General features: G+C 44.5%; 1 protein-coding gene across 5 annotated transcripts in view; it reads right to left on the bottom strand.

Moving 5' to 3' along the window:
• Window positions 1-27,702, bottom strand: part of LOC123760934 (uncharacterized) — a 357,440-nt gene that overhangs the window by 91,393 nt on the left and 238,345 nt on the right. For all 5 annotated transcript variants that reach the window (XR_011229455.1, XM_069330073.1, XM_069330069.1 and 2 more), the window contains one exon: window positions 11,103-11,186. Coding sequence is in view for 4 of the 5 variants with exons in the window: in XM_069330073.1 (XP_069186174.1) it covers window positions 11,103-11,186 (84 nt within the window). In the remaining variant the exon portion in view is untranslated. Of the gene's footprint in view, window positions 1-11,102; window positions 11,187-27,702 lie in introns of those variants that run through there.

Below are 27,702 nucleotides of genomic sequence, written 5' to 3'. Positions count from 1 at the left end.
TTAGGAAAACTAAAGATGTTTTGGAAAAACCTTTTCTACAGATCCTTTATTATATGTTAATGTGTCAGAAAAGTGTCATAGTATGATTATATCTGAAAAGGTAAAGGGTTTCAACTCATTTGAAATTGTGTAATATTCGTTGAAAAAACAAAAAAAATTAAATCTCCCTTTCTATTTAGGCTGTAGTACTGAAACTTGGAACAATTGCAGCCCTTTTCATATATAACTAGTCAAAAAATATTGGTCGATATTGAACAACTTTTAAAAGAACTATCTAACGGCCCCATAATCCACTTGCTCATTTTTGTTTTCCACTCTCATAAAGTGGTGGTCCTTCATAGCTATTGAAGTTTTCATTATTTAATTCAAATATTGGAGTCAGATTTTCCCACAGGGAATGATACACAACACATTATGGATGGAGGGAATGATACATGCCACATTATGATGGAGAGGGATGATACATGCCACATTATGATGGAGGGGATGATACATGCTACATTATGATGGAGAGGGATGATACATGCCACATTATGATGGAGGGGATGATACATCCTACATTATGATGGAGGGGATGATACATGCTACATTATGGAGGGGATGATACACAACACATTATGATGGAGGGGATGATACACACCACATTATGATGGTGGGGATGATACACCACATTATGATGGAGGGGGATGATACACACCACATTATGATGGAGGGGATGATACACAACACATTATGATGGAGGGGGGGATGATACATGCCACATTATGATGGTGGGAATGATACACACCACATTATGATGGAGGAGATGATACTCACCACATTATGATGGAGGGAATGATACACACCACATTATGATGGAGGGGGATGATACACACCACATTATGATGGAGGGAATGATACACACCACATTATGATGGAGGGGGGATGATACATGCCACATTATGATGGAGGGGGATGATACTCGCCACATTATGATGGTGGGAATGATACACACCACATTATGATGGAGGGGGATGATACACACCACATTATGATGGAGGGGGGTGATACTCACCACATTATGATGGTGGGAATGATACATGCTACATTATGATGGAGGGAATGATACACACCACATTATGATGGAGGGGATGATACACACCACATTATGATGGAGGGAATGATACACACCACATTATGATGGAGGGAATGATACACAACACATTATGATGGAGGGAATGATATACACCACATTATGATGGAGGGAATGATACACACCACATTATGATGGAGGGAATGATACACACCACATTATGACGGAGGGGGATGATACTCACCACATTATGATGGAGGGAATGATACACACCACATTATGATGGTGGGGGATGATACTCACCACATTATGATGGAGGGAATGATACACACCACATTATGATGGAGGGGGATGATACACACTACATTATGATGGAGGGGATGATACACACCACATTATGATGGAGGGGGATGATACACAACACATTATGATGGAGGGGGATGATACACACCACATTATGATGGAGGGGGATGATACACACCACAATATGATGGAGGGAATGATACACACCACATTATGATGGAGGGAATGATACACACCACATTATGATGGAGGGAATGATACACACCACATTATGATGGAGGGAATGATACTCACCACATTATGATGGAGGGAATGATACACACCACATTATGATGGAGGGAATGATACACACCACATTATGATGGAGGGGGATGATACTCGCCACATTATGATGGAGGGAATGATACTCACCACATTATGATGGAGGGAATGATACACACCACATTATGATGGAGGGGGATGATACTCACCACATTATGATGGAGGGGGATGATACTCACCACATTATGATGGAGGGAATGATACACACTGTCATGTTCACAGAAAATGGTACCATCCGTTTTCTATGTGCGGCGGCTGAGACGCCAGAGAGAGAGAGAGATTGGAGGTAAACAAGAGAGGGTACAGGACGCCCGCCAAGCTTGGTAGCTACTAGTCATGTAATCATTATAAGTATTAAAGTCAGTAACCAAGTCATGACTTTACATCAACCCTACAACCAAGACTTCCTCAGTAACACACAAACACCACATTGGCGACGAGGATGAACTGTGAACGCAGGTATTTGTTCAGTTTCAAACACAAGGGAGAAGCATGCTGCCTGGAGGAGGAAGAGAAGCTGTGAGCGCCATACCCGATGCTGTATGCTAACCGATGCTGTGTGCTAACCAATGCTGTGTGCTAAACGATGCTGTGTGCTAACCAATGCTGTGTGCTACCCAAGCTGTGTGCTACCCAAGCTGTGCTGAAGAAACTGTGTACTGAGGAATCTGCCGACGTTGTGTACGAAACGACGCTTTGATGTGTACAAAACCTGATGTTTTGGTTACAAAACGACGCTTCGTGCTACAAAATTCATCACACTGAACTGACTGCTGTACCAACTGCTGCACCAACTGCTGTACCAACTGCTGTACCAACTGCTGCTGTACCAACTGCTGTGCCAACTGCTGTGCTGCTGCTGTGAGTAGGAACAACACATGTACACAAGGGCTAGGTAAGAAGTCAGTTGCTGCTATAGTGTGCACTGTTGTGAACTTTTGCATTAAAATGCTTGTGTGCTTTGCAAAATTAAAGTAATTACAGTGAATTCTTGACTAACATATACAGTGCAGTAAGTGTTTAATATTCTGAGGAACATTTAAGTGATAAGTTTACATTTATTCAGTAAAAAATGGCAAATATACCTCAGTTTCCTGCATTTGATCCTGACTGTGACCAGACAAACCTGTCACAGAGGTTGGTCAAATGGCTTAAAAGGTTTGAAAATTTGTTGATAGTTTCTGACATCAAAAGTGCTGAAAGAAAGCGTGCCTTTCTACTTCATTATGCAGGTGATAGAGTTTGTGACATCTTTGACACACTGAAAGACACTGGTGGTGCCAAAGATTATGACACTGCCAAAGCCAAACTAACAGAGCATTTCAAACCAAGGCAAAATACTGCAATGGAAATTATGCATTTCAGGAGAGCAAAACAACTCTCTAATGAAACTGTGGATCAATACCACACACGTCTGCAGGGTTTAGCAGCCCATTGTGAGTTTGCTGATGTTGACAAAGAAATCAAACAGCAAATAATTGAAACATGCACATCTACACGTCTCCGTCGAAGAGCTCTAGAACTTGTTGATGATGATAGTTCTCTTACCAAGATACTGGATATGGCTCGTCGAATGGAAGATGCTGCACGTGATGCTCGTGTCATGGAGTGCAGTGCCAATAACGGTTCTGCCACTGTTACTAACAGTGATGAGGTACGTAAGGTTCAGGGAGGACACCGTGATCAAAGAAGATATCATGGCAAACCTAACAGTAAATTTAGCCGAGAACCACGTCACAACTGGGGTCAAGGAACAAGGCTCAAGCAGTCACAACGACCCACATCAGAGGGTGTCAACAATAAATGTTACAATTGTGGAGGAGACTACCCACACCAAGATAATGTTTGTCCTGCTCAAGGTAAGAAGTGCTATGAGTGTGGAAAACTAGGTCATTTTGGTGCTATGTGTCGTTCAGCATTAAAGAAACCACAGTCAATGAATAAAAGCACTGTACGAGGATCAGGTCATAGGGGTCGAGGTGGTAAACACAATATTGCACCTCAAATCAAGAATGTTAACAATGTACAAGACAACATTTCATTACAACCAGTCTCAGATGACAGTGAATGTGATTATACTTATGGAGTACAAGCAATCACAGAATGGAATGATCTTCCAAACAACCCAGAGACATGTGTATACATTGCTGGTATTTGTCTCAAGGTTCTCATTGACACTGGATCAAACATTGATACCATTGCTGAGTGCCACTATGAGAAATTTAAAAAACAGTTCCCAAAGCTTGAGAACTATAATGGCAAAGCCACTGCCTATGCTTCAAAGGTAGCCTTGCCAGTGATTGGAACTTTCACTGCAGAGATTAAGTCAAAGAATGCAATGCTCATTACTACATTCCATGTTGTTAGGAATGCAAAGGAGTCTTTACTCAGTTACAAGACTTCGACCAAATTGGGGCTACTTCAGCTTTCTAATGCTGTAGCAGTGGAATCTGCAAACAATGTTGATGCTATTGTTGCTGAATTTTCTGATCGATTTAAATCCATAGGTTGTTATACTGATAGCAAAGTACATCTGCATATCAACCCAGATGTAATTCCAGTTGCCCAACCACATCGCCGACAACCATTCCATACTCGCAAGAAAGTCGATGCCGAACTGGATAGGCTGATAGAACTAGATATCATTGAACCAGTAACAGGCCCAACACCATGGGTAAGCCCAATTGTCACTCCACCAAAGCCGAAGAATCCAGATGAGATACGCATTTGTAGCGAGTAGATTATCCCAATAATATACTCGCTCCAAATATAGTGTTAATGTTCCTGTCAACCTTTGGAGATGAATGAGATGAGATGAGATGCAACACGGTGAGATGCCCGAGCAATATAAGCAGCGGTGTAGCGAACATTAACTAGTCTACTTTCAAGTGTGGTCTAGAGCAGACACTTGCGAGATACTCTACCAACGCTCAGTGCGCTCAACTCACACGCTCAACTCACACCAACGTATCACCTGTGTACTTCTGTATATTCGACCAAATATATATATAGTATCTTAGTGTCTGTGTTTATTTGTCACCATACTTTACGTAACAATAGAACCGTTACATTGGTGACCCCGGAGAGTTTCGACGATACCCAGCCACGATGGACTACAACATGGACTCTCACTGGACCTCCACTGCTGCTGCTTGCTGCGGACCGCAGCCACCTGTTGTGGAACGTTGCCAACACCCTTGCCACAGCTATGATTTTCATCGCGATCATCTCTGCATTTTCATCTACTACGGCTTGCTGCTCCACGATCACTACTCACTCATCTGGCAGCTTCATCAGTAACTACATAATGTGGGATCTACAGCCTGCCCTGCCGACTCTCCGTCGCTGCCAGGGCACTGCTTGTTCTACAGGGGCGCCCACGAAAGCTGCTCTTTCGTCAGATTCATCTACACGTTCACTGCATTTAGATACTCTGCCGACTCAAGCCCTTTGCGCAGTACAGGACTTACAGCTTGCGTTTCCGACACTTCGTCGCCTTCAGGACAATTCAGCTCTAGATGTGATTACCTCGTTGTCCTAACTACGTGCCTACATTACCTCCTAATGTCCTGGTGCCCGAGCCCATCCGCCCCGGATCTAAATGCTCCACCAGCGACCCAAGGACGCAACAATTATGCACATTCTTCTCTCCTGCTACACCGAGCTTGTCCACACACTGCCTACATCTTTTGGTACCAGACTACAATTTCCACAGTCAACAATGTAGTACTCGGCGTGTACAGTCCTAATCAACCCAAGACGCTACAGCTTCGACACAGAGCAGACAGCAGACTACGACCGCATCGAGCCGCCACGCTCTCGCTCCCCGAGTTTAGACACTCACAAATCTCAATCGAGCCGCCACGCTCTCCCACATAGAGCTCCACGACTCCGGCCTCACTCAGCTCTCTGCTCTGCTCCAGGCTTCGTCTCAACGTTTGCGACACTGCTAAATCCAGAGACACATCCGCCGACTACGCAGTTCACTTTTCGACCCCAGTTACCAGCCGCACCACAACCTGATCCTACGACAACGGACGATCCTGTACGACCTCTCACCCTACGACCCCAGTTAGATGACATCAGCGAAGAGGAGGAAGTTAACTTTGATGGTTATGTAACGCGAGCAGGGCGTACAATTCGCCGACCAGCTAAGTTCCTTGATCAAGTATTTTTCCTTTCATCCCCTGGGAGGGGGAGTTCTGTAGCGAGTAGATTATCCCAATAATATACTCGCTCCAAATATAGTGTTAATGTTCCTGTCAACCTTTGGAGATGAATGAGATGAGATGAGATGCAACACGGTGAGATGCCCGAGCAATATAAGCAGCGGTGTAGCGAACATTAACTAGTCTACTTTCAAGTGTGGTCTAGAGCAGACACTTGCGAGATACTCTACCAACGCTCAGTGCGCTCAACTCACACCAACGTATCACCTGTGTACTTCTGTATATTCGACCAAATATATATATAGTATCTTAGTGTCTGTGTTTATTTGTCACCATACTTTACGTAACAATAGAACCGTTACACATTTGTGTGGACATGCGTGTTCCCAACAAGGCAATAATGCGTGAACGCCATCCTACACCGACTGTAGATGATATGATCTACCGCTTGAATGGTGCAACTGTATTCAGCAAGTTAGATTTAAACAAGGGCTATCATCAGCTTGAACTTGATGAGGAGAGTCGATTCATCACAACGTTTACGACACATCGAGGTCTGTATAGGTACAAGCGCCTGAGTTTTGGTATTAACAGTGCTGCCGAGGTATTCCAGCACATCATCAGCCAGGTATTGCAAGACATACCTAATGCTGACAACATGTCTGATGACATCATTGTTTATGGCCGTACCCAAGCTGAACACGACAAAGCTCTTCGTGCAACATTGCAACGCTTATGAGAAAAGAATTTGACGTTAAGCCGAGCAAAGTGTGAGTTCAATCAACATAAAATTGAATTCTTTGGACATGTACTTAGTGACAAAGGTCTGTCTCCAGATCCTAAGAAAGTTGCAGATATCAAGAATGCTGCACCTCCTTCAACGTCCACTGAAGTACATAGTTTTCTGGGAATGGCAAACTACTGTTCTCGCTTCATTCCAGATTTTGCTACCATTACGAAGCCTCTACGTGAGCCCCTGAAGAAAAATGCATCATGGTACTGGAGCGATATCGAGCAAAATGCATTTGATGCTGTGAAAGATGCACTAGTAGAGAATGCGACTGCTGCATACTTTGATCCATCAATGGACACTGAGTTAACGGTGGATGCTAGTCCTGTTGGATTAGGTGCTGTTTTAGCCCAACACAAACCTGGTCAACCAGATTCCAGAGTAGTAATTGCCTACGCCAGCCGTTCTCTCACAGATGTTGAGCAACGATACAGTCAGACAGAGAAGGAAGCTCTTGCTCTTGTATGGGGCTGTGAACACTTCAATGTGTATCTGCTTGGTGCGCCCTTCACCACGATGGTCACTGACCACAAACCGTTGGAGACCATCTTCAATAATCCAAAGTCCAAACCACCAGCTCGCATTGAGAGATGGGCTCTTCGTCTGCAACCATACAACTTTACGGTGAAATACAAGCCGGGTGCAGGCAATCCCGCTGATTACATCAGTCGACATCCTGCAAACAGTTTCACCATCACCAAGCATCAGCAAGTTGCCGAGGAATATGTACACTCTGTAACCTGTGATGCAGTCCCTAAGGCTCTCACTCTTGATGAAATCCGTACTGCAACCCTGGAGGACCCAACTCTGCAAGCAACAGTGGATGCATTGACTAAGAAAAAGTTTCCACGCATCCCACCCTCAGGAGTTGACCAAGATGCATTCAAAGCACTTGAACGCATCCAGACAGAATTAAGTGTTACGCAACAACGCGACACTGTGCTGCGAGGTACTCGTATCGTGATTCCAGCTGTTCTCCAGCAACGTGCTCTGAAGCTTGCACATCAAGGACACCAAGGTCTTGTTAGGACGAAACAGCTGCTACGAGAAAAGGTGTCGTTTCCTGGCATTGATCGTCAAGCAAAGGATATGCATGATGCCTGTGTCCCTTGCCAAGCTGCAGTGGATACTTCAAGACCAACACCTCTACAACCTTCACCACTACCTGCTGCACCATGGACGGAAGTATCGATGGACTTCTGCGGACCACTACCAACTGGAGAGTACTTGATGGTAGTCATTGGTGATCACTCACGTTATCCAGAAGTAGAAAACATCACTTCCACATCTGCAAAGGCTGTCATCCCGAAACTCGACAAGATCTTTTCAAACTTTGGCATTCCCGAAGTTGTCAAGACAGACAATGGACCGCCATTCAATGGACAAGACTTCGTCAACTTTTCTGAGCATATTGGATTCAAACACCGCCGTGTGATGCCACTACATCCTCAAGCAAATGGAGAAGTTGAGAGATTCATGCAACCTCTCATGAAAGCGGTACGCTGTGTTCATGCCGAAGGACGATCCTGGAAACAAGCTATGTATGCTTTTCTCAGAAACTACCGTGCAACACCGCATGGAACACTGGGCAAGTCGCCAGGCGAACTTTTATTTGGACGTCCTATGAGAATCGCACTACCCGTCATGCCAGCCGAGGTAACGGATAAACGTCTCGCTCAGAAGGATGCACTAGCCAAGGGCAAAATGAAAATTGCTCATGATCAACGTGCAAAGGAACAGTTCATAAAGGTTGGAGACACTGTTCTTGTTAAAAAGAAAAAATAGGGAAAGTTAGATATGCCGTATGATACAAAACCATATAAAGTGATTAGTGTAAAAGGAACTATGGTAACAGCTAGTAATAGAGATCATAGTATAACACGTAATATGGCTTATTTCAAAGTGATTCCAACTAGTGTAGAAAATGATGAAGTGCAAAGTCGTGCAAAAGAAAAAGAAAAAAATAGTTATAACCCGACAAACAATTCATCAAGGGATGTTATTGCATTTAAGGACTCTCGTCCTAAACGTCATGTTAAACGCCCTACACGATTTGATGATTAATTGTGTTCCTATGTAATGAAAAGTATTTACTTATTATGCTAAACTAAATTTAATATTGTTTGAATAATGCAGATATCTCATTCAATATTTTGTAACTTTGTATTACAGTTTCTTTCATGTTTAACATTGCATATGTATTTTTAACATTGAAATCCTTTGTGGAAAAGATTAAGTTGTTTAAATTCTTTGTGTGCTTAATTAATGTTAAATGTATGCAATATCTCTTGATATATTAATAACTTACTTTGTGTCAATAACTTTGCTTTGTGCTACAAGCATGGTAGACATCCTGTATTCATTCTTTTTAAAGAAAAGGAGGGATGTCATGTTCACAGAAAATGGTACCATCCGTTTTCTATGTGCGGCGGCTGAGACGCCAGAGAGAGATTGGAGGTAAACAAGAGCGTACAGGACGCCCGCCAAGCTTGGTAGCTACTAGTCATGTAATCATATTAAGTATTAAAGTCAGTAACCAAGTCATGACTTTACATCAACCCTACAACCAAGACTTCCTCAGTAACACACAAACACCACACACACCACATTATGATGGTGGGAATGATACACACCACATTATGATGGAGGGGGATGATACTCACCACATTATGATGGAGGGAATGATACACACCACATTATGATGGAGGGAATGATACACACCACATTATGATGGAGGGAATGATACACCACATTATGATGGAGGGAATGATACACACCACATTATGATGGAGGGGGATGATACTCACCACATTATGATGGAGGGGGATGATACACACCACATTATGATGGAGGGAATGATACACACCACATTATGATGGTGGGGATGATACACACCACATTATGATGGAGGGGGATGATACTCACCACATTATGATGGAGGGGGATGATACACACCACATTATGATGGAGGGAATGATACACACCACATTATGATGGAGGGGGATGATACTCACCACATTATGATGGAGGGAATGATACACACCACATTATGATGGTGGGGGATGATACTCACCACATTATGATGGAGGGAATGATACACACCACATTATGATGGAGGGGATGATACTCACCACATTATGATGGAGGGAATGATACACACCACATTATGATGGAGGGAATGATACACGCCACATTATGATGGAGGGAATGATACACACTACATTATGATGGAGGGGGATGATACACACCACATTATGATGGAGGGGGATGATACTCACCACATTATGATGGAGGGAATGATACACACCACATTATGATGGAGGGAATGATACACGCCACATTATGATGGAGGGAATGATACACACTACATTATGATGGAGGGGGATGATACACACCACATTATGATGGAGGGAATGATACACACCACATTATGATGGAGGGGGATGATACTCACCACATTATGATGGAGGGAATGATACACACCACATTATGATGGAGGGGGATGATACTCACCACATTATGATGGAGGGAATGATACACACCACATTATGATGGAGGGGGATGATACTCACATTATGATGGAGGGAATGATACACACCACATTATGATGGAGGGGATGATACACACCACATTATGATGGAGGGAATGATACACCACATTATGATGGAGGGGATGATACACACCACATTATGATGGAGGGAATGATACTCACCACATTATGATGGAGGGGGATGATACACAACACATTATGATGGAGGGGATGATACACACCACATTATGATGGAGGGAATGATACACACCACATTATGATGGAGGGGATGATACACAACACATTATGATGGAGGGAATGATACACACCACATTATGATGGAGGGAATGATACTCACCACATTATGATGGAGGGGGATGATACTCACCACATTATGATGGAGGGGATGATACTCACCACATTATGATGGAGGGGATGATACACACCACATTATGATGGAGGGGGATGATACTCACCACATTATGATGGAGGGGGATGATACTCACCACATTATGATGGAGGGGATGATACACACCACATTATGATGGAGGGGGATGATACTCACCACATTATGATGGAGGGGATGATACTCACCACATTATGATGGAGGGGATGATACACACCACATTATGATGGAGGGGGATGATACTCACCACATTATGATGGAGGGGGATGATACTCACCACATTATGATGGAGGGGATGATACACACCACATTATGATGGAGGGAATGATACACACCACATTATGATGGAGGGGATGATACACAACACATTATGATGGAGGGAATGATACACGCCACATTATGATGGAGGGGGATGATACACAACACATTATGATGGAGGGGGATGATACACAACACATTATGATGGAGGGAATGATACACAACACATTATGATGGAGGGGGATGATACTCACCACATTATGGTCATTGCCGTCTTGCCTAGCACAGTCCAGCAGCCACTTACAGAGCATCATCCGTCTTGCTTGCCTCATCTCATCCTGTCAACACAAAGAATACAAATTTATAATGACACATCTATATTACATTAATTTGGAACAAAATTAGAAAAAATTAATAGTACAATGGGGCCTTGACTTACGATGCTAATTCGTTCCCAGAGATGGATCGTAAGTCAAAATATCGTAAGTCGAAGCAATTTTTCCCACAAAAAATAAAGGGAATTGAATTAATCCGTTCCCCCACCCTCCAAAATATTAACATACAAATACATTTTATACTGAATACAATGTTTTTTTCTAACTACAATACAGTACCTAAGTTTATCTTACCTTTATGGAGGGCTCTTGATGGCATATAGAAGATGGTGATGAGAGGGGGGAAGGAAAGTTCTTACTGTCTGGAAGGGGAGTTCCCTTCCATTATCACATCAGGCAGTGATGTTTTCTCTGGGGTACTCTCTCTCCTACGTTTTGCCTGAATACCACTAGGACCTGGTTGTGGTTCAGTGCTTGTTTGTCTCACTACAAATTTGTCAAGAGACATTTGTTTTTCCCTTCGTTTTAACATTTGTCTGTAATGATGCATTACTTTAGCACCCATAATGTCCTTTTTCTTAGCCAGTATGGTGGATATCATTGACTGAGATTTGTTGTACTGCCTAGCCAGTCCAACAACCCGCACACCATCTTCATATTTACGAATGATCTCTTGTTTCTGCTCTATGGTCATCCTTACATGGGATCTCATATGTTGAGCCTTACCACTGACTTTCCTGGGACTCATGGCGTGATATATAATAATCACTTTAATGTTCAAAATGCAACAAATCACTACAAAAGCGAAATTTCTTATAGGCGCGATCGTCACTAAGCAGGCAGCCGTAGTAAACTGAGGCAGGTCGGCGGCGTGACTGGGAACCACGAGCTCGGTCGACCCGAACGTGTACCAACAAATTAAGTCGACAACACCATTGGATGTCGAGTCGCATTTTCTGATGAAATTTACATTGTAATTCGAAATTATCGTAAGTAGGGACAATCGTTAGTCGAGGTGCCACTGTATACTGTCTCCACTCGATCATCCGGACTATATGGGAAGGACCCCCAGCCGGATTATCACATTTTTCGGATAATGGTACTTTTTCACCTACGAGTCCAAAAGTGACCATTTCCAACTATTTTTATACAACAAACAACATAATTTGAATTGCCTTGCCACATACAATTATTAAATATTCAACTAGAAACCTCAACTTACCTTGTTGGTGTTCGTTTTCTTGATTGATGCCACACATCTTGAAGTTAAAAATTCTTAACAATTTACGTAACCCATACTAACACAACACTAAAATTAACACTTAAAATTACTGTACAGTTCATAACCTAAGTTAGTTTTGACTGCCAGCTGCTGAAGCCTCACTGGTTAAAGGCATTTGGGTTGCCTGTGAGGCCTCACTTGTTGAAGGCGCTTGCTTGCACCTCACTTGTTGAAGGCGCTTGGCTTGCCTGTGGTGCTTCACTTGTCGAAAGCGCTTGGCTTGCCTGTAATGCCTCACTTGTTGAAGGTGCTTGGCTTGCCTGTGGCGCCTCACTTGTTAAAGGCGCTTGCTTGCGCCTCACTTGTTGAAGGCGCTTGGCTTGCCTGTGGCACCTCACTTGTTAAAGGCGCTTGCTTGCGCCTCACTTGTTGAAGGCGCTTGGCTTGCCTGTGGCGCTTCACTTGTTGAAAGCACTTAGCTTGCCTGTAATGCCTCACTTGTTGAAGGAGCTTGGCTTGCCTGTGGCGCCTCACTTGTTGAGGGCGCTTGGCTGCCTGTGGCGCTTCACTTGTTGAAAGCACTTAGCTTGCCTGTAATGCCTCACTTGTTGAAGGAGCTTGGCTTGCCTGTAGCGCCTCACTTGTTGAAGGCGCTTGGCTGCCTGTGACGCCTCACTGGTTGAACAACACGTAACTTGTCTTTAATTGCTAGGACAATCTTCTTCCTCTTAACACTTCCAGAACGATTGATGCTGCTACCAGACATATTCTTGGCCAAAAATGTTCAAAGTTACTATGAAAATTAAGAAAGTTATTTAAAAAAATATTTCACTAATGGCGCAGCACTGTGACGCCGCACTGGTTGAGGTGTATAACAGTGACTTGTCTTTAATTGTTAGGACAACTTTCTTCCTCTTAACACCTCCAGAACGATTGATGCTGCTACCAGACATATTCTTGGCCAAAATTGTTCAAAGTTACTATGAAAATAAAAAAGCTATGTAAAAAAATATTTCGCTAATGGCGCAGCACTGTGTATAACACGAGGGACGGACGCACATGGGTTGACCAGTGTTGGACGGGTCCACTTGGGGTGGGGCAGCTATAGCACGTTACGTAGGCCGCCAGGAGGAAAAAATTCACAATATTTTTTAAGGAAACTTCAGCCTGTGAACAATGCTTTTAGAAAACTTATTTATTTGTTATTACATAATTACTAGTACTTATTTCATTTGTTTTTGGCTATGATTAATTGTTCTAAAATTAATGGTAATTCCTGTACCCAGGTGGTCCTTCCTGACGCTCTCCTTCCACCGTCCCAACACCACCCACCCACCCCACCCCCTCCTCCACCATGCGTCTAGAGCCACAGACGGGATTAATATGGTATGGCCGTATTTTCATCCGGCTAAACCAGCTTTTATCCGGATCCTGTGGCCATTTTGGCCGGATATTGTGATAACTTTATCCGATCACGATTTTGGCCGTATAAGGGCGTTTTCCGGATGTTTGAATCCCGGATAATCGCGGGGTTACAGTATACATACTCGGGTTATAAATCTAGTTAAGAAATTACTAAAAGTAATTGATAATTATCCATACTTGTCTTGACCATGTATTTTTATCATGCTTAGTATTTTGTTTCTAACTTATAAATTTAAATGAAAATAAATCAATTGAACTTAGTGGAACTATTGATATAAATCTGGAACAAATCCCTAGTGCACTGTTCTAACTTATGGGTTATTGTCAATTTTTAAACACTAAAATTATACCTTTTGTGGCCCAGATAATTATGTAATGTGTAATGATTTGACCTAAGGATCACATTATTTGGCATCACCATTGTGAAAAGTTCTTCCCAATGTTTTAAGAAATTGATTTTTTTACAATTTTGTTTTAATAATAAATCCGGGTGCGGCACCCCACAACCCGAACCAGTATCAGTGAATGAAGGACATGACCGTGATCTAGCCTGATTGCTTTCTAACAATTGGATTTATTGTAAAACAATCTGAAAAATATGTACATAAAACCAGCGTTGAATGTAATGAAACGCCATTTTCTGGGAGAGTCCCAGAGGCTCCCAAGAGCTATCCAGGCTGAATGGGTATGTATAACTTTCTGGCATCCGTCAATGTGCACGGAGGTCTTGCCTACAGAGGACCATGAACCAGAACCTGGCCCCCTCAAGAGGGGCATGAGGAACAATTTCCTATAGAAATCCCCATATGGTTGGGAGCATTCTATGTGTGTCATCAAACGGATCTGGCACCCAGAAAGGTAAGCACCCCAAAACAAACCCCCTATTCTGGTGAAACCATTGCTACCAAAAGCCAAACTGATGGGCCAATGGGCCTTCTGCGTTGTCCAAGTATTGTACCTCACCTTACTTCACCACTCCTTCCTGCCTATTTATACCCATCACTCGATCTGTAAAATGACCTTCTAAAGATGTATTTAATATACGAAAGTACTTAAGGAAATTTCCTGTTTCATTTTTCCTTCGTGGTCTGACATTGTCACATTCTTAATCACGTGTTTATTTTCGTGATATACACACATATATATATATATATATATATATATATATATATATATATATATATATATATATATATATATATATATATATATTATATATATATATATATATATATATATATATGCGAACAAGCCTGAATGGTCCCCAGGACAATATGCAACTGAAAACTCACACCCCAGAAGTGACTCGAACCCATACTCCCAGAAGCAACGCAACTGGTATGTACATGACGCCTTAATCCACTTGACCATCACGACCGGACAAAATGAGGTGATAGCCGAGGCTATTTGAACCACCCCACCGCCGGCACTCGGATAGTAATCTTGGGCATAGCATTTTACCAAATCACCTCATTCTTTGGGGCACACGAGTATGGGTTCGAGTCACTTCTGGAATGTGAGTTTTCAGTTGCATATTGTCCTGGGGACCATTCAGGCTTGTTCGCATTTGTGTTCCTCACGTGTGCCCCAAAGAATGAAGTGATTTGGTAAAATGCTATGCCCAAGATTACTATCCGAGTGCCGGCGGTGGGGTGGTTCAAATAGCCTCGGCTATCACCTCATTTTGTCCGGTCGTGATGGTCGAGTGGATTAAGGCGTCTTGTACATACCAGTTGCGTTGCTTCTGGGAGTATGGGTTCGAGTCACTTCTGGGGTGTGAGTTTTCAGTTGCATATTGTCCTGGGGACCATTCAGGCTTGTTCGCATTTGTATTCCTCACGTGTGCCCCAAAGAATGAGGTGATTTGGTAAAATGCTATGCCCAAGATTACTATCCGAGTGCCGGCGGTGGGGTGGTTCAAATAGCCTCGGCTATCACCTCATTTTGTCCGGTCGTGATGGTCAAGTGGATTAAGGCGTCTTGTACATACCAGTTGCGTTGCTTCTGGGAGTATGGGTTCGAGTCACTTCTGAGGTGTGAGTTTTCAGTTGCATATTGTCCTGGGGACCATTCAGGCTTGTTCGCATTTGTGTTCCTCACGTGTGCCCCAAAGAATGAGGTGATTTGGTAAAATGCTATGCCCAAGATTACTATCCGAGTGCCGGCGGTGGGGGGGTTCAAATAACCTCGGCTATCACCTCATTTTGTCCGGTCGTGATGGTCAAGTGGATTAAGGCGTCTTGTACATACCAGTTGCGTTGCTTCTGGGAGTATGGGTTCGAGTCACTTATGGGGTGTGAGTTTTCAGTTGCATATTGTCCTGGGGACCATTCAGGCTTGTTCGCATTTGTGTTCCTCACGTGTGCCCCAAAGAATGAGGTGATTTGGTAAAATGCTATGCCCAAGATTACTATCCGAGTGCCGGCGGTGGGGGGGTTCAAATAGCCTCGGCTATCACCTCATTTTGTCCGGTCGTGATGGTCAAGTGGATTAAGGCGTCTTGTACATACCAGTTGCGTTGCTTCTGGGAGTATGGGTTCGAGTCACTTCTGGAGTGTGAGTTTTCAGTTATATATATATATATATATATATATATATATATATATATATATATATATATATATATATATATATATATATATATTGTTGGGGTTTTCACCTCTCTATTATTCTCTACCCTTACTCTGGGGTGAGCAATAGTTACGCTCAAGGTAACTCACCGTAGCCCTGCGGGTCTTCCCTCGATCCTCACGGCGCCACTGCACGCCAGGAGAGCCTCCCAGTCAATCTTAACGGCCTCTTATTAAGAAAGAGTGAGAACACGACTCGTTCACCTCGACTGTCGTGTGCCCTCCCCAACAATAGGGCTCTACGGTTAAACACAAGATCGCCAACTGGTGTTTAAGGTGGCCAGTAACACCCTCAGTGGACTGGTGTATTCAGTGGTAGCCTTGGCAAGGTCACACTCAAAGATCAGGAATCAGGCAGGTACTTGTTGTTATCACTCTATGCTTACAGGTATAGTATAGCCACAAGATCAATGGAGGGGATGATAAAAACACAAAGAGAGTTTTGTATTTTACTTAAAATGTATGAAAGATGTCACAAGGCCACACAGCAATTGATAAATCAACTGATCCTGACTCGGCCGGTAATTCCCACGGATATTATGCGACCGCTAGAGGGCAACACTCTCCCCTCCTCATCAAGTGTCAAGAACAGCTGATCGCAATGGTCACTCCGCGCGAAATTTGCTTGTTTGCTAGATTCACGCGCGCGGTTTCTTCAAATTCTCCAATATTACTAGAAACTCGCACACTCTATATTGGCACAAATAAACCGAATTACTTAGTTACACTGTACTTAGGCTCAAACAGTCTTTTCTACAATCAATTCTACAATGATTCACTGTACTGGTCTTACACTGTTATTTATCCAACAATATATAATGAAATATTAACACGGGAGTTTTCAGTACTTTCTCTCGTGGGCGATAACGCAATGATTCACTGTACTCACAAATGATTATTCACTGAATGGACATAGACATATATATGGTATATAAATCAATCATCAATACATGGAAAATAAATAGTTTCTGGGCACATAGCCTAACCTCCAAATACTGGCATAATATTATATATAATTTACCACTATATGTTCATATCAAAAATCTATAGAAAGATATACACAACACAGTAAATTTATCACTGGTTCCTGGTGCCTGTACACACCAATAATCAACATGAATATTACAAGTACTCTTGATAGTACTGTCTAGCACACTGGTGCTTTACCGTGACATAGGTGAGACTTGCTCACGACATATAAAATCTTCGGGCTAGATAATATAGCCAAATAATATAGCTAACTAAAGGGGAATGGGGAGGGAACTAGAACCACCTACTTCACCCTATCCTCCGATGAGAGTCGAGATGTAGCTCCTGGTCCTCGTGTCGGGAACGCCCCCACACTACACGTCGTCGTGTCCTACCAGAGCCTCTCGTCGTCCCACCGTTTAGCGCGTCGTCTCCGTGCCTCCTCACTGCAGGTCCGTCCTCCTCCTTGACTTCTTGAAGGTTGGAGTCGGTCTCCTGGCCGTCGTCTCCTCCCAGCAACGGCTGTCGCCTACGTCTCAGCTACAGTCGTTCGGTTTCCCCAAATAGTCCTCTCTTCCTCAGCTACCCAGTGGCTCTGTCAGCCACTACGCTGTCACGAACTGGTGAATTGCCACAGACGTCACGTACGTCACTGCACGGCTTCACTGCTACTGGCACAGTACCTGACTGGAGCACTTGTTGCTCAAATAACCGTCAATTCCCTCTTCTGGTCCAACACATGAACTAGGGAAGACTTCTCAGAGTACTGGCGGACTTCAGGTGACGCGTAAATCCACGGTAGTGGGAAACAGCTGTCCGACAGACAGGACCACTCGTCGCACGTCCGACCTCTATGACGTGTCGTGTCTGACTGCTGGCGCCAGAGTGGCGCGCGGCCCGGACCCCCTTCCATCGTGACGTCACTTTCGCTAAGGGAAGTTTTCATTGGCTCCCGGTGCCACATTGCTGTCGGTGACCAATCCGGTGCCACTGACGTCACACGGTTTTGGCGGGAGATCAGAGAGGCCAGCGCCATCTTGGCTCCCTAAAGGGCCTAAACCACAGGCCAAAACATTACTATTTCACAAATTTCTCGGCTCTCCGAGAACACTTCACTCTCTCCCATATATCAAATTGTAGCCTGCAACGTAGAGAACGCTTGGGAAAAGTAGACATGACTCTTACTGCAGGCGTGGGAGAATTATAAGGGGGGGAACACCGTCACATACCCCTCCCCTTAAAATAAGAGTCATGTCTGGTTAGTGGATGCGGGATAGGGCATCCGCTACTACGTTGTCCTTCCCCTTGATGTGCTTGACCTTGATCCTTGTCAGACTCTCAGTGCGGGTGAGACTGGTGCCGTCCGCCCTGGACCACTTACTTTCCTCCTCCGGGAGTTCTCGGTCCCTCGGTACACTCAGACCCGTCTTACGCTGGGTTTCTTGGGACATCGTTCCTTCCTGCTTGTCGGCTCTTCCTTCCACAATGAAGAAAGGTTTCAGGCGGTCCATGCGACACACCTGTTTCTTCCGGGGTCCATCCGGCTTCCCAATCTCGTACGACACTGGACCCAACCGTCGCAGCACTCGATATGGTCTCTTGAACCGCGACCTGGTCACTCTACCTTTACCTGGCAGCACAACCATTACTTTGGATCCGGCCTGAAAATCCCTCTGCGCAGCTCTTATGTCGTACCACTCCGACATCTTACGTTGCGCCTTCTTCAGGAGTTTCCTAGCCAGTTTCTTCGCTCTAGTGCGACGTTCTTTGAACTTCTGGACATATTTATTCACCGTTCCCACGGTTGCTCCTGGCGTCCATCGTTCCTTCATCATGAATAGCATGGCATATATAATATATATAAATGGAAAGTAAGCCTTCTCAGGACCCACACGTCCTCCTTCGGCCTTACTAACCAATTCGGAGAACTCCTCCTGCTGTAACTCTCCGGGACGAGTGCGGCTTACCCCTGGAGAACCGGTGAGTGTCACCTGCAACTCACCATTCGGGCTACTCTCGCCCTCCACTCGTTCTCTGGGTCCTACGTAGAGGCGATCTGTTCCCAGGCTGTCAGTCGACTCCTCAGCCCCATCAGATCCACAACCTCCTGGTTCTTCGCGTTGTCTCGGTGTCACAGTACAAACCGGGATCGCCACCGGTGCGATTCCCTTCTCGTCCCCACAGGCGTTCAACTCTCCGCCTGTCTCATTGTACTGTTCTATGCAATCTTCGCCCTTCACGAGATGTGGGAGAACGTATCCTCCACACGCGTCATTCCCCAAGATGACCTGTGCCTCCATCTTGGGCATTGATGTACAGACTCCCACCACTAGGGTTTGGCAGCCATAATCGGAATTTAAAGTTACCTGGTGTAGGGGCATCCTCACTGGGCCTCCCACAGTGGCCACCCGTGCCACCCCCACACTGGTACTTTCGTAACCCTCGGGGAACAGGGTTTCACTTACCAGGGTAAAGTCAGCCCCGGTGTCTCTTAGCATCTTCACGGGGATGGGGTCTGCGACCCCCATCCTTACGGTTCCTTGACACATAAATGGGTGAACTTTCTTCTCCCCATTTAGCACGGGTTCATCCCGCACTCCCTCGGCCCTCTGGTCCTCGAACATCACTAAGGCAACGTGTCCCCGCTGCTTAGGGCGTCTGCATTCCCGCGCGACGTGTCCGGGTATTCCGCAGTTGTAGCAGCGGCCCCTCGGCGGAGACCATCCGCCACCGCTCGCCTTAGCACTGCCTCCAGAGACCGTCACACCCTGTGTCTTTCCCGCCTCACTTGTCGTTTCCTTCGTTGCAGTAACAACTTCCGAGCTCTCATCTTGGCTCTCCTCTATCGGTTCCACAACATCTTTTGTTCCTCTGTCGTACCATCTCGAGCGGTGGGACCTGGGAGAACTCGCTCCTGTCCTCCATCCATTCGTCCTCCTATAATTCCTACTGCCTCCGGAGTACGCGGGTGATTGATGCTGTCCCTCTCGGCTTGGGCGTAGTACTTCCTCTAACATGTCGGCTCGGTCGGCTGCGGCCCTCAGGTTCTTTATGTCCGCCTCCTTTATCCTCAGCCTGATCTCAGGAGAGAGCACGGACATAAATTTTTCCATCGCCATTAGTTCCTTGATCTCTTCGGCCGACCTCGCTTCCTCGGAGTCCAGCCACTTAAGGAGCTTTCTTTCTAGGTGCCTCGCCGTCTCCGCATACGATTTTCCTGGTGACCGGGTACATTCTCTAAACCTCTTTCTGTAACACTCTGGCGTGAGCTTAAAGGAACGGAGCACAGCTCGTTTTACCACATCGTAGTTAGTGCATTCCTGGAAGTCGAGCATAGTGAATGCTTCACGAGCTTCACCCGTGAGCCTCCCTTGGACCAATTCCGCCCACTCCGCCCTCGGCCACCTCTTCATAGCAGCAACTCTCTCAAAGTGATCGAAGAAACTTTCGGCTTCACTAGGCACAAAGACCGGCAGGTCTCGTTCCCTCACTCGTCGGTCTTCCTGTGGCGGGGCAGGTACATTTAGTCCTAATTCAATTCGCTTCAGCTCTACTTCCTTTTTGGCTTCTATTTCCATTTGTCTCAGCCTAACTTCTTGCTCGTGTTCTTCCCGGCGTAGCTGTGCTTCTAGCTCCTCACGCCTTAGCTGCGCTTCTGCTTCTCGCTTTTCTCTGCGCTGCTGTGCTTCTTGCTCTTCTTTGCGCTGCTGTGCTTCTTCTCTCCTCAGCTGCGCTTCTCGCTCTTCTCTGCGCTGCTGTGCTTCTAGCTGCAGCTTCATTATTTCCAGCTTTATACTGTGCCTGCTGCTGCTGGATCCCCTGCTGCTTCCCCCAATACTCAGGCGCTCACCCTCACTGGCAGGTGTTTGGGGCCGTTCCTCCCCCAAAGCTTCCTCTCGAGCCCTGAGCTGAGCCATTATCTCTATTCTTTTTTCTGCCACTCTGGCAGATTTCAGCTTTATTCCGAAATGATTCGCTATTGCCTGTAACTGTGCCTTGGTGCACTCTTCCAGCACCTGTTCATCTCTAGAGTCAATAAACCTGGTTATTTTATCATCCTCCATCTTGTGTTACGAGTGTTAACCTGCACCTGATCTCTAACACCACTGCAAAGTACCACTGCAACCTTTACTCCGATCTAGATCCTGGCAAGGTCGCCAATGTTGGGGTTTTCACCTCTCTATTATTCTCTACCCTTACTCTGGGGTGAGCAATAGTTACGCTCAAGGTAACTCACCGTAGCCCTGCGGGTCTTCCCTCGATCCTCACGGCGCCACTGCACGCCAGGAGAGTCTCCCAGTCAATCTTAACGGCCTCTTATTAAGAAAGAGTGAGAACACGACTCGTTCACCTCGACTGTCGTGTGCCCTCCCCAACAATAGGGCTCTACGGTTAAACACAAGATCGCCAACTGGTGTTTAAGGTGGCCAGTAACACCCTCAGTGGACTGGTGTATTCAGTGGTAGCCTTGGCAAGGTCACACTCAAAGATCAGGAATCAGGCAGGTACTTGTTGTTATCACTCTATGCTTACAGGTATAGTATAGCCACAAGATCAATGGAGGGGATGATAAAAACACAAAGAGAGTTTTGTATTTTACTTAAAATGTATGAAAGATGTCACAAGGCCACACAGCAATTGATAAATCAACTGATCCTGACTCGGCCGGTAATTCCCACGGATATTATGCGACCGCTAGAGGGCAACACTCTCCCCTCCTCATCAAGTGTCAAGAACAGCTGATCGCAATGGTCACTCCGCGCGAAATTTGCTTGTTTGCTAGATTCACGCGCGCGGTTTCTTCAAATTCTCCAATATTACTAGAAACTCGCACACTCTACAGTATATTGGCACAAATAAACCGAATTACTTAGTTACACTGTACTTAGGCTCAAACAGTCTTTTCTACAATCAATTCTACAATGATTCACTGTACTGGTCTTACACTGTTATTTATCCAACAATATATAATGAAATATTAACACGGGAGTTTTCAGTACTTTCTCTCGTGGGCGATAACGCAATGATTCACTGTACTCACAAATGATTATTCACTGAATGGACATAGACATATATATGGTATATAAATCAATCATCAATACATGGAAAATAAATAGTTTCTGGGCACATAGCCTAACCTCCAAATACTGGCATAATATTATATATAATTTACCACTATATGTTCATATCAAAAATCTATAGAAAGATATACACAACACAGTAAATTTATCACTGGTTCCTGGTGCCTGTACACACCAATAATCAACATGAATATTACAAGTACTCTTGATAGTACTGTCTAGCACACTGGTGCTTTACCGTGACATAGGTGAGACTTGCTCACGACATATAAAATCTTCGGGCTAGATAATATAGCCAAATAATATAGCTAACTAAAGGGGAATGGGGAGGGAACTAGAACCACCTACTTCACCCTATCCTCCGATGAGAGTCGAGATGTAGCTCCTGGTCCTCGTGTCGGGAACGCCCCCACACTACACGTCGTCGTGTCCTACCAGAGCCTCTCGTCGTCCCACCGTTTAGCGCGTCGTCTCCGTGCCTCCTCACTGCAGGTCCGTCCTCCTCCTTGACTTCTTGAAGGTTGGAGTCGGTCTCCTGGCCGTCGTCTCCTCCCAGCAACGGCTGTCGCCTACGTCTCAGCTACAGTCGTTCGGTTTCCCCAAATAGTCCTCTCTTCCTCAGCTACCCAGTGGCTCTGTCAGCCACTACGCTGTCACGAACTGGTGAATTGCCACAGACGTCACGTACGTCACTGCACGGCTTCACTGCTACTGGCACAGTACCTGACTGGAGCACTTGTTGCTCAAATAACCGTCAATTCCCTCTTCTGGTCCAACACATGAACTAGGGAAGACTTCTCAGAGTACTGGCGGACTTCAGGTGACGCGTAAATCCACGGTAGTGGGAAACAGCTGTCCGACAGACAGGACCACTCGTCGCACGTCCGACCTCTATGACGTGTCGTGTCTGACTGCTGGCGCCAGAGTGGCGCGCGGCCCGGACCCCCTTCCATCGTGACGTCACTTTCGCTAAGGGAAGTTTTCATTGGCTCCCGGTGCCACATTGCTGTCGGTGACCAATCCGGTGCCACTGACGTCACACGGTTTTGGCGGGAGATCAGAGAGGCCAGCGCCATCTTGGCTCCCTAAAGGGCCTAAACCACAGGCCAAAACATTACTATTTCACAAATTTCTCGGCTCTCCGAGAACACTTCACTCTCTCCCATATATCAAATTGTAGCCTGCAACGTAGAGAACGCTTGGGAAAAGTAGACATGACTCTTACTGCAGGCGTAGGAGAATTATAAGGGGGGGAACACCGTCACAATATATATATATATATGTCGTACCTAGTAGCCAGAACGCACTTCTCAGCCTACTATGCAAGGCCCGATTTGCCTAATAAGCCAAGTTTTCATGAATTAATGTTTTTTCGACTACCTAACCTAACCTAACTTTTTCGGCTTCCTAACCTAACCTAACCTATAAAGATAGGTTAGGTTAGGTTAGGTAGGGTTGGTTAGGTTCGGTCATATATCTACGTTAATTTTAACTCCAATAAAAAAAAAATTACCTCATATATAGTGAAATGGGTAGCTTTATCATTTCATAAGAAAAAATTTAGAGAAAATATATTAATTCAGGAAAACTTGGCTTATTAGGCAAATCGGGCCTTGCATAATAGGCTGAGAAGTGAGTTCTGGCTACTAGGTACGACATTATATATATATATATATATATATATATATATATATATATATATATATATATATATATATATATATATATATATATATATATATATATATTATATATATATATATATATATATAATAATATTTTGGTAGCAGTCTTTCCTGTAGACATATATTATTAAATATGACCGAAAAAGTAAGATTAATAATTCTAACACGAATTTTCTCAATCTTTCGTACATTTCTTTTCACTGTTGGAGGTAAATCAAAAATCAATTCTCCAAAATTCATTTTTATTTCTAGTCTGACGCGACACGAGCGCATTTCGTAAAACTTATTACATTTTCAAAGACTTTAGTTTACAAATACACAACTGAATAGACCTTACGTATCTCCGATTTTGTTTATATCTACATTTGAGAGAGGTGGATGGGGTGAGGTGGCATTAATAGGGTATTAATTTCATCAACACAAGACAGAACAAAAGGTGGTATTAATAGGGTATTAATTTCATCAACACAAGACAGAACACGAAACAATGGATATTGAATAGAAGTGTTTGTAGAAAGCCTATTGGTCCATATTTCTTGATGCTTCTATATTGGAGCGATGTCTTGAGGTGGGTAGAATATAGTTGTGCAATAATTGGCTGTTGATTGCTGGTGTTGACTTCTTGATGTGTAGTGCCTCGCAAACGTCAAGCCGCCTGCTATCGCTGTATCTATCGATGATTTCTGTGTTGTTTACTAGGATTTCTCTGGCGATGGTTTGGTTGTGGGAAGAGATTATATGTTCCTTAATGGAGCCCTGTTGCTTATGCATCGTTAAACGCCTAGAAAGAGATGTTGTTGTCTTGCCTATATACTGTACTGGGTTTTTTGGAGCTTACAGTCCCCAAGAGGGCATTTGAAGGCATAGACGACGTTAGTCTCTTTTAAAGCGTTCTGTTTTGTGTCTGGAGAGTTTCTCATGAGTAGGCTGGCCGTTTTTCTGGTTTTATAGTAAATCGTCAGTTGTATCCTCTGATTTTTGTCTGTAGGGATAACGTTTCTATTAACAATATCTTTCAGGACCCTTTCCTCCGTTTTATGAGCTGTGGAAAAGAAGTTCCTGTAAAATAGTCTAATAGGGGGTATAGGTGTTGTGTTAGTTGTCTCTTCAGAGGTTGCATGGCTTTTCACTTTCCTTCTTATAATGTCTTCGACGAAACCATTGGAGAAGCCGTTATTGACTAGGACCTGCCTTACCCTACAGAGTTCTTCGTAGACTTGCTTCCATTCTGAGCTGTGGCTGAGAGCACGGTCGACATATGCGTTAACAACACTCCTCTTGTACCTGTCTGGGCAGTCGCTGTTGGCATTTAGGCACATTCCTATGTTTGTTTCCTTAGTGTAGACTGCAGTGTGGAAACCTCCGCCCTTTTCCATGACTGTTACATCTAGAAAGGGCAGCTTCCCATCCTTTTCCATCTCGTAAGTGAAACGCAGCACGGAACTCTGCTCAAATGCCTCCTTCAGCTCCTGCAGATGTCTGACATCAGGTACCTGTGTAAAAATGTCGTCAACATACCTGCAGTATATGGCCGGTTTCAAGTTCATGTCGACTAAGACTTTTTGCTCGATGGTACCCATGTAGAAGTTTGCAAACAGGACACCTAGGGGAGAACCCATGGCGACCCCATCTACTTGCTTATACATGTGCCCATCGGGGCTCAAGAAGGGTGCCTCTTTAGTACAAGCTAGGAGTAGTTTCCTCAGAATAATTTCTGGTATGTCAAGAGGAGTACAGGCTGGATCACGATACACTCTGTCGGCTATCATTCCGATTGTCTCGTCCACAGGTACGTTGGTAAACAGCGATTCTACGTCCAACGAGGCTCTTATCCCTGTGGCCCGTGTGCCCCGCAGTAAGTCAACAAATTCCTTTGGAGACTTCAGGCTGAAGGCGCAAGGAACATAAGGAGTCAGCAGGCCGTTGAGTCGCTTCGCCAGTCTGTACGTGGGTGTGGGTATCTGGCTAATGATTGGCTGAAGTGGATTTCAAGGCTTGTGTGTCTTGACATTTCCATACGCATATCCAGGTTTATATTCCCCAATGATCTTTGGCAGGTGGAGTCCGGATTTCTTGGCGTTCACAGTTTCGATCAGTTTGTTGACCTTTGCTTTTAATTCGGCTGTAGTGTCCTTCGTTACCCTTTGGAACTTAGTTTGGTCAGAGAGTATGATGTTCATTTTCGTCAGATATTCATCTTTTTTAAGAATGACATATATTGGCGACTTGTCACCTCTCCTGACAACTATCTCCTTGTTCTCACGAAGGCTTTTAGCTGCCGCTTTAAGCTCGGGGGACAGTATGGTGCTTCGGTAATTGCCTCGATTCTTTCCTCCTTCTGCAATAAGTTCTGCTTGTAAGGTATCTTTGGTAGTGACCTTCTTTTGTGTCTCGAGGTCGAATATGTCGTCCAACAGAATTTCCAACTCTACTTTCCGGGCCATCTCACTTGGTCTGGACATAACATGACAGTTTATGCCCAGATTTAGGTGAGTGACTTGGTCCTCAGTGAGGTTAATTCCTGCAAGGTTCAGGAAGCCATCTCTTGGTCGTGGAATTGCCATAGGTCCTCCATATAACAGTACTTGAAACTTGAAACCGGCCATATACTGCAGGTATGTTGACGACATTTTTACACAGGTACCTGATGTCAGACATCTGCAGGAGCTGAAGGAGGCATTTGAGCAGAGTTCCGTGCTGCGTTTCACTTACGAGATGGAAAAGGATGGGAAGCTGCCCTTTCTAGATGTAACAGTCATGGAAAAGGGCGGAGGTTTCCACACTGCAGTCTACACTAAGGAAACAAACATAGGAATGTGCCTAAATGCCAACAGCGACTGCCCAGACAGGTACAAGAGGAGTGTTGTTAACGCATATGTCGACCGTGCTCTCAGCCACAGCTCAGAATGGAAGCAAGTCGACGAAGAACTCTGTAGGGTAAGGCAGGTCCTAGTCAATAACGGCTTCTCCAATGGTTTCGTCGAAGACATCATAAGAAGGAAAGTGAAAAGCCATGCAACCTCTGAAGAGACAACTAACACAACACCTATACCCCCTATTAGACTATTTTACAGGAACTTCTTTTCCACAGCTCATAAAACGGAGGAAAGGGTCCTGAAAGATATTGTTAATAGAAACGTTATCCCTACAGACAAAAATCAGAGGATACAACTGACGATTTACTATAAAACCAGAAAAACGGCCAGCCTACTCATGAGAAACTCTCCAGACACAAAACAGAACGCTTTAAAAGAGACTAACGTCGTCTATGCCTTCAAATGCCCACTTGGGGACTGTAAGCTCAAAAAAACCCAGTATATAGGCAAGACAACAACATCTCTTTCTAGGCGTTTAACGATGCATAAGCAACAGGGCTCCATTAAGGAACATATAATCTCTTCCCACAACCAAACCATCGCCAGAGAAATCCTAGTAAACAACACAGAAATCATCGATAGATACAGCGATAGCAGGCGGCTTGACGTTTGCGAGGCGCTACACATCAAG

This window comes from Procambarus clarkii, chromosome 3 (assembly GCF_040958095.1).
Source record: "Procambarus clarkii isolate CNS0578487 chromosome 3, FALCON_Pclarkii_2.0, whole genome shotgun sequence".
Taxonomy (NCBI): domain Eukaryota; kingdom Metazoa; phylum Arthropoda; class Malacostraca; order Decapoda; family Cambaridae; genus Procambarus; species Procambarus clarkii.
The sequence above is the reverse complement of the archived record's forward strand: the minus strand, read 5'-3'. Positions and strand labels throughout refer to the sequence as shown.